Here is a 16,031-nt window from a genome sequence, read left to right as displayed (position 1 = left end):
GGGCAATTAGTGCTCTAAGGTCAGAAGCGAACCCTGGGGATTCCTTGCATATTGTATGCTCAATGCAGGACTGGCAGAGCCTTTTTCCCCATGCTGTGGGGAGCTCCTCCTTACAAAGTGGGCAAATCTTGTGGTTAGATTTCTGAGTGCACTTCTTCCCCTATAAGAGAAGGAAGACAGGCCCTAATTACGGCATATACGTTCACGTAGTCCACTTACCTGCCAGACCGAAGAAGGATACTGAATCAGACGTGGGCCCCGGATCTACACGCGGCTTGTCCTTTGGGACTCCTTGCTGCGTAGGTTCTCCAAATGGCTGCTGCTGCCTTGTCGTTGCGGCTGCTCCTTGGTGTCCTTCTTACGGTGCTGCTGCAGTGACTTCCGTGGCTGCTGCTGGTGTCCTGTGTCTGAGGACGCCTCCAACAGTTGCTGCTCTTCTGATTCACTCAGGGCGCCAGGTGACAGGCCGCGCTGTGCCCCCTGTGCGCTTTTAACTAAGTGAGGGATGAGTTCAAAAAAATAAATTTCCCTCTCTTTTTTTTTTTTTCTTGCACCCGGCCAGCTGGTGACGCCGCACTCTCCGCCCCCCCCGTCATTGCGCGGGCGGCGGCATCTGGCGCGTGTGGGGCGTCGCCGCTCCCCCCACATGCGCCTATCGGCGCTACCGGGAGGCGGCGCCTCCCCCAGCCGGCCGGCCCTTGTGTGACATCACACACCCCGCCGGCTTCCAGTGGTGCACCGCGGGCAGCGTCGCCTTCCCCCCGGCCTGCCGGCCCTTGTGTGACGTCACGCGCCTTGCGCGTGCGCACCACCGCCTGCTCCCAGAGATGCACCGCGGCCAGCAGCGTCTCCCTCGGCTGCTGGTGCGTAGGGAATACCTGCGCCCGCTGACGCTCTCCCGGTACCTGCTCCGATCATGGAGGACGCCAAGCCTTGAGGGGAGGACGGATCTTCCTGCTGCTGCCTCTCCCTCCCCCCCCACCCACACACCCTGGAGGCCCGCTGACCCCAGCAGTGGCGCCTCGGGTAACCGCCCCAGCTGGGGCAGGGGGCTCCCACTGCCATCCTCCAGACTGGTCGGCCCCGGCTCTGGTAAGTCTGTAGGTTCCCTATGGGGACAGGAAACCAACTGATGCAGGAGAGAGGTACCGCCTTTTTATCGGTAGGTTTCCTGTCCCCGTGGGGCGGATCCCCTCTCTCCGTGGTGCCGTCATGGGGGAAGGAGAAACACATACAGATACTGAATTCATTCTTTACATACAGATAATTATAGGCCGTGTGTATTTAGTCCTGTCTATTACCTGGTGATGTGAGGGGCTGGGGAACCTCCATCATGACATCCTTGTACAGATCTTTGTGTCCTTCTAAATAATCACACTCCTCCATGGAGAAATAGATGGCGACGTCCTGACACCTTATAGGAACCTGACACATACAATGATACCGTCACCCACCGATCCCTTCATAGTGTTACTTTATAATGTCCCAGCATTCCCAGCAGAGTCACCTCTCCAGTCAGCAGCTCAATCATCTTGTAGGTGAGTTCTAGGATCTTCTGGTCATTGATGTCCTCATGTGTCAGGGAGTGAGATGGAGGCCCCGTGATTGGGCTCAGGTGTCTTCCCCATCCCTCAGACACAGGGTCCTGACAGCACTCACTAGAGGTCTTCTTCACTACTGTGTAATCCTGGTTATGGAGAGACACATTAATAAATCTCACTACAGACATTTCCAGAGTCCTCACATCACCAGTTCTGTCCATCTGTTGTTCCCATAGATAAGAATGATGTAATGTGACGTCATCAGAATCTCTCACCTCTCCAGTAAGCCGGAAGAGGATTTCTAGGGTGAGGTGCAATATTTTCTCTGCCATCTTGTCTCTGTCCATATCCATCTTCGATGGGTAAATCAAGAAAATTCTCCTTCACTAAGAGAATCTGGTACTGTAGTGATTTGAATGAGAAGATGAGCCGATGTAACATCATAAAAATCCTGTGTAATAATACAATTACTGGAGATAATAAGGGAAACATATGAGGAGATTTATTATTTTACAGTACTTAGTTTTCTTCTTTACATCTACTAATAAAACCTATATATTTAGGCCACAGACAACAAGCAGTTTCTTCCTTGGAGTCGGCAGCTGAATACCTTTCTCTAAGGCTAAGTGCACACGTACCGGAACTCTTGCGGAAATTACCGCGAGAATTCCGGAATTCCATTCCGCGGGAAAATCGCGGGAATTTTAAATGCTAGCATTTTGCAAGCGTATTTAGCTTGCAGAATGCTAGCGTTTTCCAAGCGATCTGTAGCATCGCTTGGAGAACTGATTGACAGGTTGCTCACACTCGTCAAACATAGTGTTTGACGAGTGTGACCAACTTTTTACTACTGAGGCCGCCTATGCGGCATCAGTAGTAAAAGATAGAATGTAAAAAAAAATAAAAAAGGGTGTTATTCTTACCCTCCGACGTCCCGCGCATCCGTTCCCAGTAATCCTTTGCGAAAATGCCCGCGATGACATCCGTTCTCGCGGGATCGCGATGTCTCCCGCGAGAACGGACGCCATCGTGGGCATTTTCGCAAAGGCTTACTGGGAACGGATGCGTGGAGAGAGGCGGGAATGCTGCGCGGGACGCCGGAAGGTAAGAATAACAATATTTTTTATTTTACATTCTATTTTTTACAGGGCTATGGTACCCAAAGCCCGGAGGACAGTCTCCTCTCCTCCGGACCGTGGGTACCATCCGCAATTGTTCTGCTTACTTTCCGCATGGTGTGCACAGCCACATGCGGGAGGTAAGCGGAACAATGCATTCCTATGGGTGCGGGATCGCCGCGATTCCGCGAAATTAATGAGCATGCTGCGTTTTTTACCGCGAAGCGATTCCGCCGCGGTAGAAACCGCAGCATTAGCACAGCATTGCCGAATCCCATAGGAATGCATGGGATGCTTATTTTTCGCGTTTTCGCGGTTAAAACAGCCGCGGAAACGCGAAAAAAACGCCACGTGTGAACTCAGCCATAGACTGAGGCTTTTATAAAAGAGGGTTTGTAAGAACAACAAGACAGGAGTTATTTGATGCTAATGTCTCCATGTAGGCTACCATATTTTCCATGAAAAACACCAAAAAAAAAAAAAACAGGAGTGAAAATATTACAAAAATAATATTGAGGATGGTGGTACTGTAGGATCATTATACTGGTGGGTTATGGTGGTACTGTGGGAATATTACACTGTGTGTGAGGGGATGATAGTACTATGGAACATTATACTGTACGTGGCAACCAAGAAAGGGGCACCGTACTGCATCAAGAATGGGGATAAGTGAGAATTTATTATCTAGGGGTTTGGGTGGTGGCGTATTGTACTATCATAAAGTGTGTGGAGTATGGCAGTACTGGAGGAACATGATATTGTGTGTGGGGGCCAAGAAACGGGAACTGTACTACATAGGCAATAAATGTTTGCTTGGTTCTCGTCTTTCATAGTTGGGTCGTTTGTATCTATCAGTTGAAAAGTAACAAAACCATTGGGATTCTCATAAGGAGGCAACAAAGCACCCTAAATATTGGAAGCACAGTGGCTCAGTGGTTAGCACTGAAGTCTTGGCTTCAAATCCACCAAGGACAACATCTGCATGGAGTTTGTATGTTCTCCCTGTGTTTGCGTGGGTTTCCTCCGAGTTCTCCATTTTCGTCCCACACTCCAAAGACATACTGATAAGGAATGTAGATTGTGAGCCCCAATGGGGAGAGTGCTGATAATGTATGTAAAGGGCTGTGGAATTAATGACTCTATATAAATGAGCAAAATCAATAAAATATAACATTTGTGTATCTTCAGGGTAAATTGCTGTCTAACCATTAGATCAGAGCTTATACTATTAAGCTAAAGTGTCACTAAACATCACCATCAATTAACATCAGACTGAAGGAACAACGCTCCTCTATTCAGCTCTATGGATCTAGGATGAAATCCACTGCGGCCCCTGCAAGAAAAGAATGAGAAAGAGCAGAAGTTTGTGGAACCAGCTAAGCAGCATACTTTCCGCAGCTGTTACGTCACTGTTAACTCAACACAGAGACCCCAAAAGTGCTGAAGGGGTTAATGTCCCCCACGCTCAGAAATGGGGAATCTCCAGCACCGACCTCCACCCACAGAGCCGCACACCACATAGAGAATAATGGAGCCTCCAGCACCGACCTCCACCCGCAGAGCCGCACTCCACATAGAGAATAATGGAGCCTCCAGCACCGACCTCCACCCGCAGAGCCGCACTCCACATAGAGAATAATGGAGCCTCCAGCACCGACCTCCACCCGCAGAGCCGCACTCCACATAGAGAATAATGGAGCCTCCAGCACCGACCTCCACCCGCAGAGCCGCACTCCACATAGAGAATAATGGAGCCTCCAGCACCGACCTCCACCCGCACTCCACATAGAGAATAATGGAGCCTCCAGCACCGACCTCCACCCGCACAGCCACACTCCACATAGAGAATAATGGAGCCTCCAGCACCGACCTCCACCCGCAGAGCCGCACTCCACATAGAGAATAATGGAGCCTCCAGCACCGACCTCCACCCACAGAGCCGCACTCCACATAGAGAATAATGGAGCCTCCGGCACCGACCTCCACCCGCAGAGCCACACTCCACATAGAGAATAATGGAGCCTCCATCACCGACCTCCACTCGCAGAGCCACACTCCACATAGAGAATAATGGAGCCTCCAGCACCGACCTCCACCCGCAGAGCCACACTCCACATAGAGAATAATGGAGCCTCCGGCACCGACCTCCACCCGCAGAGCCGCACTCCACATAGAGAATAATGGAGCCTCCAGCACTGACCTCCACCCGCAGAGCCGCACTCCACATAGAGAATAATGGAGCCTCCAGCACCGACCTCCACCCGCAGAGCCACACTCCACATAGAGAATAATGGAGCCTCCAGCACCGACCTCCACCCGCACTCCACATAGAGAATAATGGAGCCTCCAGCACCTACCTCCACCTGCAGAGCCGCACTCCACATAGAGAATAATGGAGCCTCCAGCACCGACCTCCACCCGCACTCCACATAGAGAATAATGGAGCCTCCAGCACCTACCTCCACCTGCAGAGCCGCACTCCACATAGAGAATAATGGAGCCTCCGGCACCGACCTCCACCCGCAGAGCCGCACTCCACATAGAGAATAATGGAGCCTCCAGCACCGACCTCCACCCGCAGAGCCACACTCCACATAGAGAATAATGGAGCCTCCAGCACCGACCTCCACCCGCACTCCACATAGAGAATAATGGAGCCTCCAGCACCTACCTCCACCTGCAGAGCCGCACTCCAGAGAATAATGGAACCTCCAGCACCGACCTCCACCCGCAGAGCTGCACTCCACATAGAGAATAATGGAGCCTCCAGCACCGACCTCCACCCGCACAGCCACACTCCACATAGAGAATAATGGAGCCTCCAGCACCGACCTCCACTCGCACAGCCGCAGTCCACATAGAGAATAATGGAGCCTCCAGCACCGACCTCCACCCGCAGAGCCACACTCCACATAGAGAATAATGGAGCCTCCAGCACCGACCTCCACCCGCACTCCACATAGAGAATAATGGAGCCTCCAGCACCTACCTCCACCTGCAGAGCCGCACTCCAGAGAATAATGGAGCCTCCAGCACCGACCTCCACCCGCAGAGCTGCACTCCACATAGAGAATAATGGAGCCTCCGGCACCGACCTCCACCCGCAGAGCCGCACTCCACATAGAGAATAATGGAGCCTCCAGCACCGACCTCCACCCGCAGAGCCACACTCCACATAGAGAATAATGGAGCCTCCAGCACCGACCTCCACCCGCACTCCACATAGAGAATAATGGAGCCTCCAGCACCTACCTCCACCTGCAGAGCCGCACTCCAGAGAATAATGGAGCCTCCAGCACCGACCTCCACCCGCAGAGCTGCACTCCACATAGAGAATAATGGAGCCTCCGGCACCGACCTCCACCCGCAGAGCCGCACTCCACATAGAGAATAATGGAGCCTCCAGCACCGACCTCCACCCGCAGAGCCGCACTCCACATAGAGAATAATGGAGCCTCCAGCACCGACCTCCACCCGCAGAGCCGCACCTCCACATAGAGAATAATGGAGCCTCCAGCACCGACCTCCACCCGCAGAGCCGCACTCCACATAGAGAATAATGGAGCCTCCAGCACCGACCTCCACCCGCAGAGCCGCACTCCACATAGAGAATAATGGAGCCTCCAGCACCGACCTCCACCCGCAGAGCCGCACCTCCACATAGAGAATAATGGAGCCTCCAGCACCGACCTCCACCCGCAGAGCCGCACTCCACATAGAGAATAATGGAGCCTCCGGCACCGACCTCCACCCGCAGAGCCGCACTCCACATAGAGAATAATGGAGCCTCCGGCACCGACCTCCACCCGCAGAGCCGCACCTCCACATAGAGAATAATGGAGCCTCCGGCACCGACCTCCACCCGCAGAGCCGCACTCCACATAGAGAATAATGGAGCCTCCGGCACCGACCTCCACCCGCAGAGCCGCACTCCACATAGAGAATAATGGAGCCTCCGGCACCGACCTCCAACCGCAGAGCCGCACTCCACATAGAGAATAATGGAGCCTCCGGCACCGACCTCCACCCGCAGAGCCGCACTCCACATAGAGAATAATGGAGCCTAGGCTCAGTGGGCTGGTGATTATGTATATACAGATATACGGATGCTGGGCTTAGTGGGCTGGACCTGGTGATGATATACATACAGGAGGTGCTGGGCTCAGTGGGCTGGCGATTATGTATATACAGATGCTGGGCTTAGGCCTCTTTCACACATCCGGTTTTTGTAATCCGGCACGATGCGGCAAAATTTTTAATAACCGGATCCGGTTTTGTCCCATAAGCTTTCATTGTCGCCGCATCGTGCCGGATGGTTATGCGTCGTGTCCGGTTGTTGCCGTACACGACATATATTAGCCGTCCGGCATCTGCAAAAAACGTTCCCTGCAACGTTTTTTGTCAGCGCCGGACCGGCTTTTTCCACAGCGCATGCCCAGACTCTGTGAATGTTAACCCCACAAGTGCCCGGCGAGAGAGAGAGAGATCTCTCTCTGTCACCCGGACACTTGTGAGAGATCTCTCTCGCCGGGCACTTGTGGGGTTAACACTCACAGTGTCTGGGTGAGAGAGAGAGATCTCTCTGTGGGGTTAACCCCACAAGTGCCCGGCAAGAGAGAGAGATTCTCTCGCCTGGACACTAAGTGTTAACCCCCCAAGTCTCTCTCTCTCTCTCCTCCCCCTCTCCTCTCACCTCCCTTTCAGCAGCTGTCTCTCATCGGCTGCCTCTGTCCACCTCCTCCTGCGGCTCCTTTAAATAATGTCCGAGCCGTACACACATCCGGTGTCACGGCTGCAGGCCGGATCCGGCGGCCCGGCTTCTCGCCGCACGCCGCCGGACCCCACACACCGGATGTGTGAAAGTAGCCTTAGTGGGCTGGGGCGGGTGATGATGTGTATTCAGGTGCTGGGCTTAGTGGGCTGGTGATGATGTATATACAGGTGCTGGGCTCAGTGAGCTGGGGCTGGTGATGATGTATATACAGGTGCTGGGCTCAGTGAGCTGGGGCTGGTGATGATGTATATACAGGTTCTGGGCTCAGTGAGCTGGGGCTGGTGATGATGTATATACTGGTGCTGGGCTCAGTGAGCTGGGGCTGGTGATGATGTATATACAGGTTCTGGGTTCAGTGAGCTGGGGCTGGTGATGATGTATATACTGGTGCTGGGCTCAGTGAGCTGGGGCTGGTGATGATGTATATACAGGTGCTGGGCTCAGTGGGCTGGTGATGATGTATATACAGGTGCTGGGCTTAGTGGGCTGGGGCTGGTGATGATGTATATACAGGAGGTGCTGGGCTCAGTGGGCTGGGGCTGATGATGATATATACAGATGGTGCTAGGCTTAGTTGGCTGGACCTGGTGATGATGTATATACAGGTGCTGGGCTCAGTGGGCTGGTGATGATGTATATACAGGTGCTGGGCTCAGTGAGCTGGGGCTGGTGATGATGTATATACTGGTGCTGGGCTCAGTGAGCTGGGGCTGGTGATGATGTATATACTGGTGCTGGGCTCAGTGAGCTGGGGCTGGTGATGATGTATATACTGGTGCTGGGCTCAGTGAGCTGGGGCTGGTGATGATGTATATACTGGTGCTGGGCTCAGTGAGCTGGGGCTGGTGATGATGTATATACTGGTGCTGGGCTCAGTGAGCTGGGGCTGGTGATGATGTATATACTGGTGCTGGGCTCAGTGAGCTGGGGCTGGTGATGATGTATATACTGGTGCTGGGCTCAGTGAGCTGGGGCTGGTGATGATGTATATACTGGTGCTGGGCTCAGTGAGCTGGGGCTGGTGATGATGTATATACTGGTGCTGGGCTCAGTGAGCTGGGGCTGGTGATGATGTATATACTGGTGCTGGGCTCAGTGAGCTGGGGCTGGTGATGATGTATATACAGGTGCTGGGCTCTGTGGGCTGGAGATGATGTATATACTGGTGCTGGGCTCAGTGAGCTGGGGCTGGTGATGATGTATATACAGGTGCTGGGCTCAGTGGGCTGGAGATGATGTATATACTGGTGCTGGGCTCAATGAGCTGGGGCTGGTGATGATGTATATACAGGTGCTGGGCTCAGTGGGCTGGAGATGATGTATATACTGGTGCTGGGCTCAGTGAGCTGGGGCTGGTGATGATGTATATACTGGTGCTGGGCTCAGTGAGCTGGGGCTGGTGATGATGTATATACATGTGCTGGGCTCAGTGAGCTGGGGCTGGTGATGATGTATATACAGGTGCTGGGCTCAGTGGGCTGGAGATGATGTATATACTGGTGCTGGGCTCAGTGAGCTGGGGCTGGTGATGATGTATATACAGGTGCTGGGCTCAGTGAGCTGGGGCTGGTGATGATGTATATACTGGTGCTGGGCTCAGTGAGCTGGGGCTGGTGATGATGTATATACATGTGCTGGGCTCAGTGAGCTGGGGCTGGTGATGATGTATATACTGGTGCTGGGCTCAGTGAGCTGGGGCTGGTGATGATATATACAGATGGTGCTAGGCTTAGTTGGCTGGGGCTGGTGATGATGTATATACAGGTGCTGGGCTCAGTGGGCTGGAGATGATGTATATACTGGTGCTGGGCTCAGTGAGCTGGGGCTGGTGATGATGTATATACAGGTGCTGGGCTCAGTGAGCTGGGGCTGGTGATGATGTATATACTGGTGCTGGGCTCAGTGAGCTGGGGCTGGTGATGATGTATATACATGTGCTGGGCTCAGTGAGCTGGGGCTGGTGATGATGTATATACATGTGCTGGGCTCAGTGAGCTGGGGCTGGTGATGATGTATATACTGGTGCTGGGCTCAGTGAGCTGGGGCTGGTGATGATATATACAGATGGTGCTAGGCTTAGTTGGCTGGGGCTGGTGATGATGTATATACAGGTGCTGGGCTCAGTGAGCTGGGGCTGGTGATGATGTATATACTGGTGCTGGGCTCAGTGAGCTGGGGCTGGTGATGATGTATATACATGTGCTGGGCTCAGTGAGCTGGGGCTGGTGATGATGTATATACTGGTGCTGGGCTCAGTGAGCTGGGGCTGGTGATGATATATACAGATGGTGCTAGGCTTAGTTGGCTGGGGCTGGTGATGATGTATATACAGGTATAGGGCTCATTATACTGTATGGAGCAGTTTCATTCACCTTTTTCTTTCTAAGGCTGTGTGCACACGATGCAGATTTGCAGCTGTTCCGCAGCGGATTTTACCGCGCAGAAATGCTGCATATCTGCATTGTGATGTACAGTACCATTAAAAGCAATGTAAAAAATAAAACGCTGTGCAGACGCTGCGGATTTTTCCGCGCGGTTTTCCTGCGGTACAAAATCCGAAGCATGTCACTTCTTTTGTGCGGTTTTCTATCTCCCCTGTCACCAAATCCGCAGGGGGAAAACCGCGATGGAAAACCGCAAGAAAACCACATGAAAAATGGAAGAAATCCGCAGGAAAAATGCAGGTCATTTGACCTGCGGTTTTCTTCCATTCTGCACGGAAAAATCCACAGGGCCAAAAAGTACGTCTGCACTCAGCCTAAAACTTTACAACCTGAATGACAATGGCTTGCACCCCCCCCCCCCCTGGTTTTGATCCTGGGTACACCCATGCTCCAGCACTGACCTCCACCTGCAGAGCCGCACTCCACATATATCGCTGCTCTGTGCGCACAGGACCTGTGATGAGGTCACAGGAGGGGAGGAGTCAGGGGTCACATGATCAGCGGCCTCAGTGTATACAGGACTCTGCTGTGCCATATTCGCTCTTCTGCTGGTGTTGCTCCTTTAAGAACAGGTAACGTGAACAGTAGAACAATTCCCCCCATTAAGTGATTGGAACCCCCCAGATCTTAGTGATATTACAGACGGGAGCTTCCATTAGCGCTAGATTCAGGGGTGATCCTGGTGCTGAATGAGCCGTACGGCCTCCATCTTAGAGAGCGGTCACAATCCCAGACGATGCAGCGGTCGGAGCAATGTTAGTGATTGAGGGAATTTCTGGGAGCAGCAGATTAATGGAGAATGTTTTCCCGGAACCTCCTGGGGCATCAAGGAAAATCCGTCTCCCATTTCCACTTGGAGTCTGAGCCGTAATTGCTGAATCCTCCGATCTGTGCTCATCACCATAGAGGCTTATATAAGGGGACACGTTCCTCCATCCTTTATAAATCCGGGCTCCTCTCAGAATCTCTCCGTCCATAACCCCGGAGTCCGGTGGAGCTGGTGCCGGTAACCCTAATGCTATTAGAGCTTTCCTACTGATACATTCGCTTCTTTCTTCTGGAGTCAGGAGGACTTTGGGGAATATGTCGGCAGTGACATTGATGTCTCAGTCCGGATTACCTCTCCTCTGCTCGCTATGAATATCTTCTCTAGGATATTCTCAGTCCCATAGAGCCCGGGGATTGGAAGGTACACAGGTTGGAGTTATTATAGGGACCAGGCTTCGAGGGTGAGGTGGAAAGTGAGTGAGGGACGCCTCCTGCAATGTCCCGGTGTGGACCATCCTCCATCAGACCTCGCTTCTGGCCTCCCTGTAAGTTGTTGTTGGTTCAGTTGTACAGAAGACGCTCGCTTTCCACCTTGCCATACATATCTACTATACATTGATGAGAACGTTGCCTACATTGTTGTCTGATCATTATTTGGTAGGTGTAGGCGTCCATAGCTGATATTTTTATTGGTTGGCCTCGCAGTGTTGGGATCAGTCCTCGTTAGATTATAGTGATCGCCGTCTAGGCCGTTCCACAATATTATAGGATATTGTAGAGCATCATGTGATCTGTGTGTTTCTGTAATACGCTGAAGATTTTCAATTCATTGCTGAATAATTATATCTCGGCTTAGAAAGTCCCGTCCATTCATTACAATAGCTACTTCGTTAACACTGGGAGAACTAAATCTCCTTTTGTGCTCACCAACCAGTGTCTTGTCTGCTCTTATTACAACCGGATATTCCGAACTTGGCATTCAACAGCCATTTTGTCATGATCCAGGTAGGGTGTTGCCACCTGTTGCCTTTTTCCCGGCCTGGTCATGTGTGGGTTAACGTTCTCTGCCATTCTTTGGTGTGCGTTTGGCTATTTCTCTCCGCCGCCGCTGGCGGGCTTTGTCAGTTATAGTTCCAGCCTCTGGCTAGAGCGGCTGACCCCGTTACACCCTGATATGTCCTTTGCCCTTTGCTAAGTTCCCGTATCCATCCTCACTCAGTACCCCGCCCGACCTCGCGAACCGCCTTCCTCCATTCTTCATCACCGTGTGGTGGCTGGGGTTTCCTCGGCATTGGAGCAGGAGATTCGAGAGGCCCAATCTCTTGCTCCTCCGTCTGTCCCTGATAATACGCTTTTTGCACAGGTCCAATATCGGTTGAGAGTGCTCCGAGAGTTCCACAAATCTGTTCTTAGTGGGCATCCTGGTATCTCGGCCACTCGTAGAGCCATTGATAGACTGTTTTGGTGGTCCTTGTTGGCTTCTGATGTTGCTGTATTTGTATCTACCTGTGATACGTGTGCTTGTGCTAAAAGCTCTCATAGCCAGTCGGGGAATTGGTGCCATTGCCAATTCCGGATAGACCTTGGAACTCATCTGTCCATGGATTTTATCACCAATCTCCCACTTTCCAATGGTAAAACTGTGGTCTGGGTGGTGGTGGACAGATTTAGTAAACAGGCGCGTTTTGTACCCTTGACTGGTTTGCCTAATGCTGAGACATTATCCAGGCTGCTGTTGAGCATTTTGTGCCTATGAGTGTGGTTTCTGATCGAGGGATGCAATTTGTATCCAAGTTCTGGAGGGCTTTTTGTAAAAGGCTGGGCATGAGTTTGACATTTGCATCAGCCTACCACCCTGAGACCAATAGCCAGACTGAAAGGACCAATCAGTCTCTGGAGCAAATTTTGTGGTGTCTTGCCACGTCTCGGCAGGATGATTGATACTTTTCTCTGCCCCTGGCAGAATTTGCATTTAATAATCGTATCAATCAGTCTACTGGTACCTCCCCGTTCTTTTCTTTTGTTTTCATCCTCATTTTGGTGAGTTTTCCCAGCTGGATTCGGGGTGCCCAGGGGCTGATTTGGCTATTCAGCAGTTTGGGTAGGTTTGGAGGGAGGTCCAGAGGAACATTGGGGAGGCTCAGGGCAAAAGTAATTTTTTGCGGATAAACAATGGTCGTTGGGGCTGGTATTTTGGGTAGGAGATAGGGTATGGTTATCTACCAAGAATATAAGGTTGAAGGTTCCTTCTGCTAAGTTGGGTCCTAAGTTTATTGGCCCTTATGAGATTTTAGAGGTGGTCAATCCTGTGACCTTTCGCTTGCGCCTGCCGCCATCGATGCGGATCCCCAATGTGTTCCATAAGGCTCTGTTGAAGCCATTGGTATCTGCCTCATCCGCCACTTGTCTTGGTGGATGGTCAGACTGAATGTAAAGTAGAACGGTTGGTGGATTCTTGTATGCTCCGACGTTCACTCCAGTATTTGGTTGATTGACAGGGTTACGGTTGTGAGGACCGGTTATGGGTTCCGGCACGTTTGGTCCATCTGGATTGGTTTGTCTGGGCCTTTGACGCTTGTTTTCCAGGGAAACCTGAGGGTCCAGTGGTCCCCTGTTGAGAGGAGGGTAGTGTCATGATCCAGGTCTGGTTTTGCCACCTGTTGCCTTTTTCCCAGCCTGGTCATGTGTGGGTTAACTTTCTCTGCCTCTCTTTGGTGTGTGTTCAACTATTTCTCTCCGCTGCCGCTGGCGGGCTTTGTCAGTTATAGTTCATGCCTCTGGCTAGAGCGGCTGACCCTGTTACACCCTGATTTGTCCTTTGCCCTTTGCTAAGTTCCCGTGTTCTATTCCATCCGGTACCCCACCCCAACTTAGTATTTACCATCCGTGATTTGACCCCCTTGTGTATGACGCGGCTTGTTTACCTGACCTGTCTAGTTGCTTATGATCTTGGCACTCCTGTTTTCGACAGACTCTGACTTCTTTGGCTTGCTTCTGACTTTGCGTATTGTTGCTTCCCTCTGGTACTGCATTTCCGGTCTTACTGACCCGGCTCGTCTGACACTTCTGCCATGTAGTGGCGACTACGCTGCTGTCCCAAGGACCGCGTGAGTGTGTGCAATCCATGCTATCGCCCTCTGGGTGGGGGATACACGCATCCGCGCTGCAGCTTCGTGACACATTTCTATAATTACAGACTTTAGAGCGACTTATCAGGTTGTGCAGGTTAGCAACCACAGTTGAGCTTAGAAATTTACATAACCTGGCAGAATTTTTGCTTTCTTGGCCTTTTTTTCAGAGAATATGAATGATAACACCAAAACTTTTTCCACTCATGGCTAGTGGTTGGGTGAAGCCATTTATTGTCAAACTACCGTGATTTCTCTTTCTAAATCATAATGACAACCCAAAACATTCAAATGACACTGATCAAAAGTTCACATACCCTGGTGATTTTGTCCTGATAACATGAACAGAAGCTGACACAAATGGGTTTGAATGGCTACTAAAGGTAACATCCTCAACTGTGACCTGTTTGCTTGTAATCCCTGTGTGTGCATAAAAGCTGAGTGAGTTTCTGGGATCCAGACAGACTCTTGCATCTTTCATCCAGCCACTGACATTTCTGGATTGTGAGTCGGGTAAAGCAAAAGAATTGTCAACAGATCTATGGGAAAAGGTAGTTGAACTGTATACAACAGGAAAGGGATACAAAAAGATATTCAAGGAACTGAGAATGTGAAGTCAGCAGTGTTGAAAATGTGAATAACAAATGGAAAATCAAATGATCTGTAGAAACAAAACCACGGTCAGGTTGACCAACAAAAATTTCGTCCACAACTGCCAAGAAAATTGTTCAGGATGCAAAGAAAAACCACATATAACATCAGCAGAAATACTGGACTGTGTGGCTGTTTCAAGATGCACAATAAGGAGGTACTTGAAGAAAAATGGGCTACATGATCGAGTCCCCAGAAGAAAGCTATTACTGTGCAAATGCCACAAAGTATCTTGTAACGGGGGCTTCTAAGCTGGGGTACCTCTTTCAGTACCACCCCGTGTTTTCGGAGGTCCGCTCTGCGTTGGCTGGAGTCTGAATGAAGGATGCTGGCTGGAATTCATCTGAGTGCATGGGCGCATATAAAAGATCACTGCTTCTCCATGTATTTCCAGTCTGACAGCACTTTACTCACCGGACACAGAATATATCACACAGATACAGAGGGCCGGCCAATAGACAGGCGTCAGGCCAGATATGCATTACAAAAGCCGCAGGTGGCCAGAGCCTGCGGATGTTTACTGTGGGAATTATAAAGGTGGGGGGAGGGCGGACACTGCTGATACATTAGGGACATGCATCTCACATGGAACCTATTATATATACGTATAACTGCACAACATATTCTGGGTGCTGAGTGGTTCTGTAACATATCTCTCCTACAATACGCAAAACAGCACAGAGACAAGCCTCAAAACGTCTGCAACAAGGTAATTGGGAGTGTTGAGACCAAAATTGAAAGTTTTGGCCACAACAATAAAGGTTACATTTGGAGAGAGGTCAACAAGGGCTATGATGAACGGAACACCATTCCTACTATAAAGCACGGAGGAGGATCGCTGATATTTTGGTGATGTGTGGGCTACAAACGCACAGGAAACTTGGTCAAAGTTGCTGGAAAGATAAATGCAGCATGTCATCAGCAAATACTGGAGGCAAATTTGCAATCATTAGCCCAGAAGCTGAGCATGGGATATACTTGGACGTTCCAACAGGACAACGATCCAAAACACAAGGCCAAGTCGACTTGTCATTGGCTACAGCAGAACAGGTTCTGGAGTGGCCATCTCAGACTCCTGACCTCAATATCATTGAGCCACTCTGGGGATATGTCAAGAGCGCAGTTCATGCTAGACAGCCCAGGAATTTACAGGAACTCCTGTTTTGCCAAGAAGAGTAGGCTGCATTACCATCTGAGAAAATAAAGAACCTCATCCACAACTACCACAAAAGACTTCAGGCTGTCATTTATGTTGGAGGGGGCAATACACAGTATTAAGAAATGGGGTATGTGAACTTTTGATCAGGTTTATTTGGTTGTTTTTGATTGTCATTATAATTTAAAAAGCAAAAACACAGTTGTTAGACAATAAATGGCTTCACCCAACCATTAACCATGAGTGGAGAAAAAGTTTTCGTGTTATCATTTGTATTCTCTGAAAAAAGGCCAAGAAAGTAAAAATTCTGCCGGTATGTAAACTTTTGAGCACCACTGTATATGGTTGCTGCCCCATTAAGAGTGACCCTTTGGGCGCTGTCCCTCTAAATCTTTAGGACCTTTTGGCAACATCTGTCGTTTTGCATTCAACACACAGACACCTACTTTCT

General features: G+C 50.7%; 2 protein-coding genes across 14 annotated transcripts in view; one reads left to right on the top strand and one right to left on the bottom strand.

Annotated features, from left to right (window-relative positions):
• LOC141047286 (uncharacterized) overlaps nt 1–16,031 on the bottom strand; it is a 527,896-nt gene that overhangs the window by 220,224 nt on the left and 291,641 nt on the right. The window contains exons 1-4 of one of the 13 annotated variants that reach the window (XM_073542328.1): nt 10,279–10,404; nt 1,817–1,943; nt 1,508–1,687; nt 1,302–1,425 (exon numbers count right to left, since the gene is read on the bottom strand). The exons of 7 other annotated variants lie outside the window; for them this stretch is intronic. In XM_073542328.1, the coding sequence (XP_073398429.1) occupies nt 1,302–1,425; nt 1,508–1,687; nt 1,817–1,894 (382 nt within the window). In that variant the 5' untranslated portion in view covers nt 1,895–1,943; nt 10,279–10,404. Of the gene's footprint in view, nt 1–1,301; nt 1,426–1,507; nt 1,688–1,816; nt 2,012–3,914; nt 3,993–5,016; nt 5,042–10,278; nt 10,405–16,031 lie in introns of those variants that run through there. 5 more of the 13 variants (XM_073542323.1, XM_073542327.1, XM_073542322.1 and 2 more) reach the window with 5 other exon arrangements.
• Nucleotides 1–16,031, top strand: part of LOC141047344 (uncharacterized) — a 549,461-nt gene that overhangs the window by 477,909 nt on the left and 55,521 nt on the right. The gene's annotated exons all lie outside the window — the stretch shown is intronic.

This window comes from Dendrobates tinctorius, unplaced genomic scaffold (genome assembly GCF_039654945.1).
Source record: "Dendrobates tinctorius isolate UK_male_01 unplaced genomic scaffold, ASM3965494v1 ptg000126l, whole genome shotgun sequence".
Taxonomy (NCBI): domain Eukaryota; kingdom Metazoa; phylum Chordata; class Amphibia; order Anura; family Dendrobatidae; genus Dendrobates; species Dendrobates tinctorius.
Note: the sequence above shows the minus strand (reverse complement) of the source record. Positions and strands in the feature narration are given on the sequence as shown.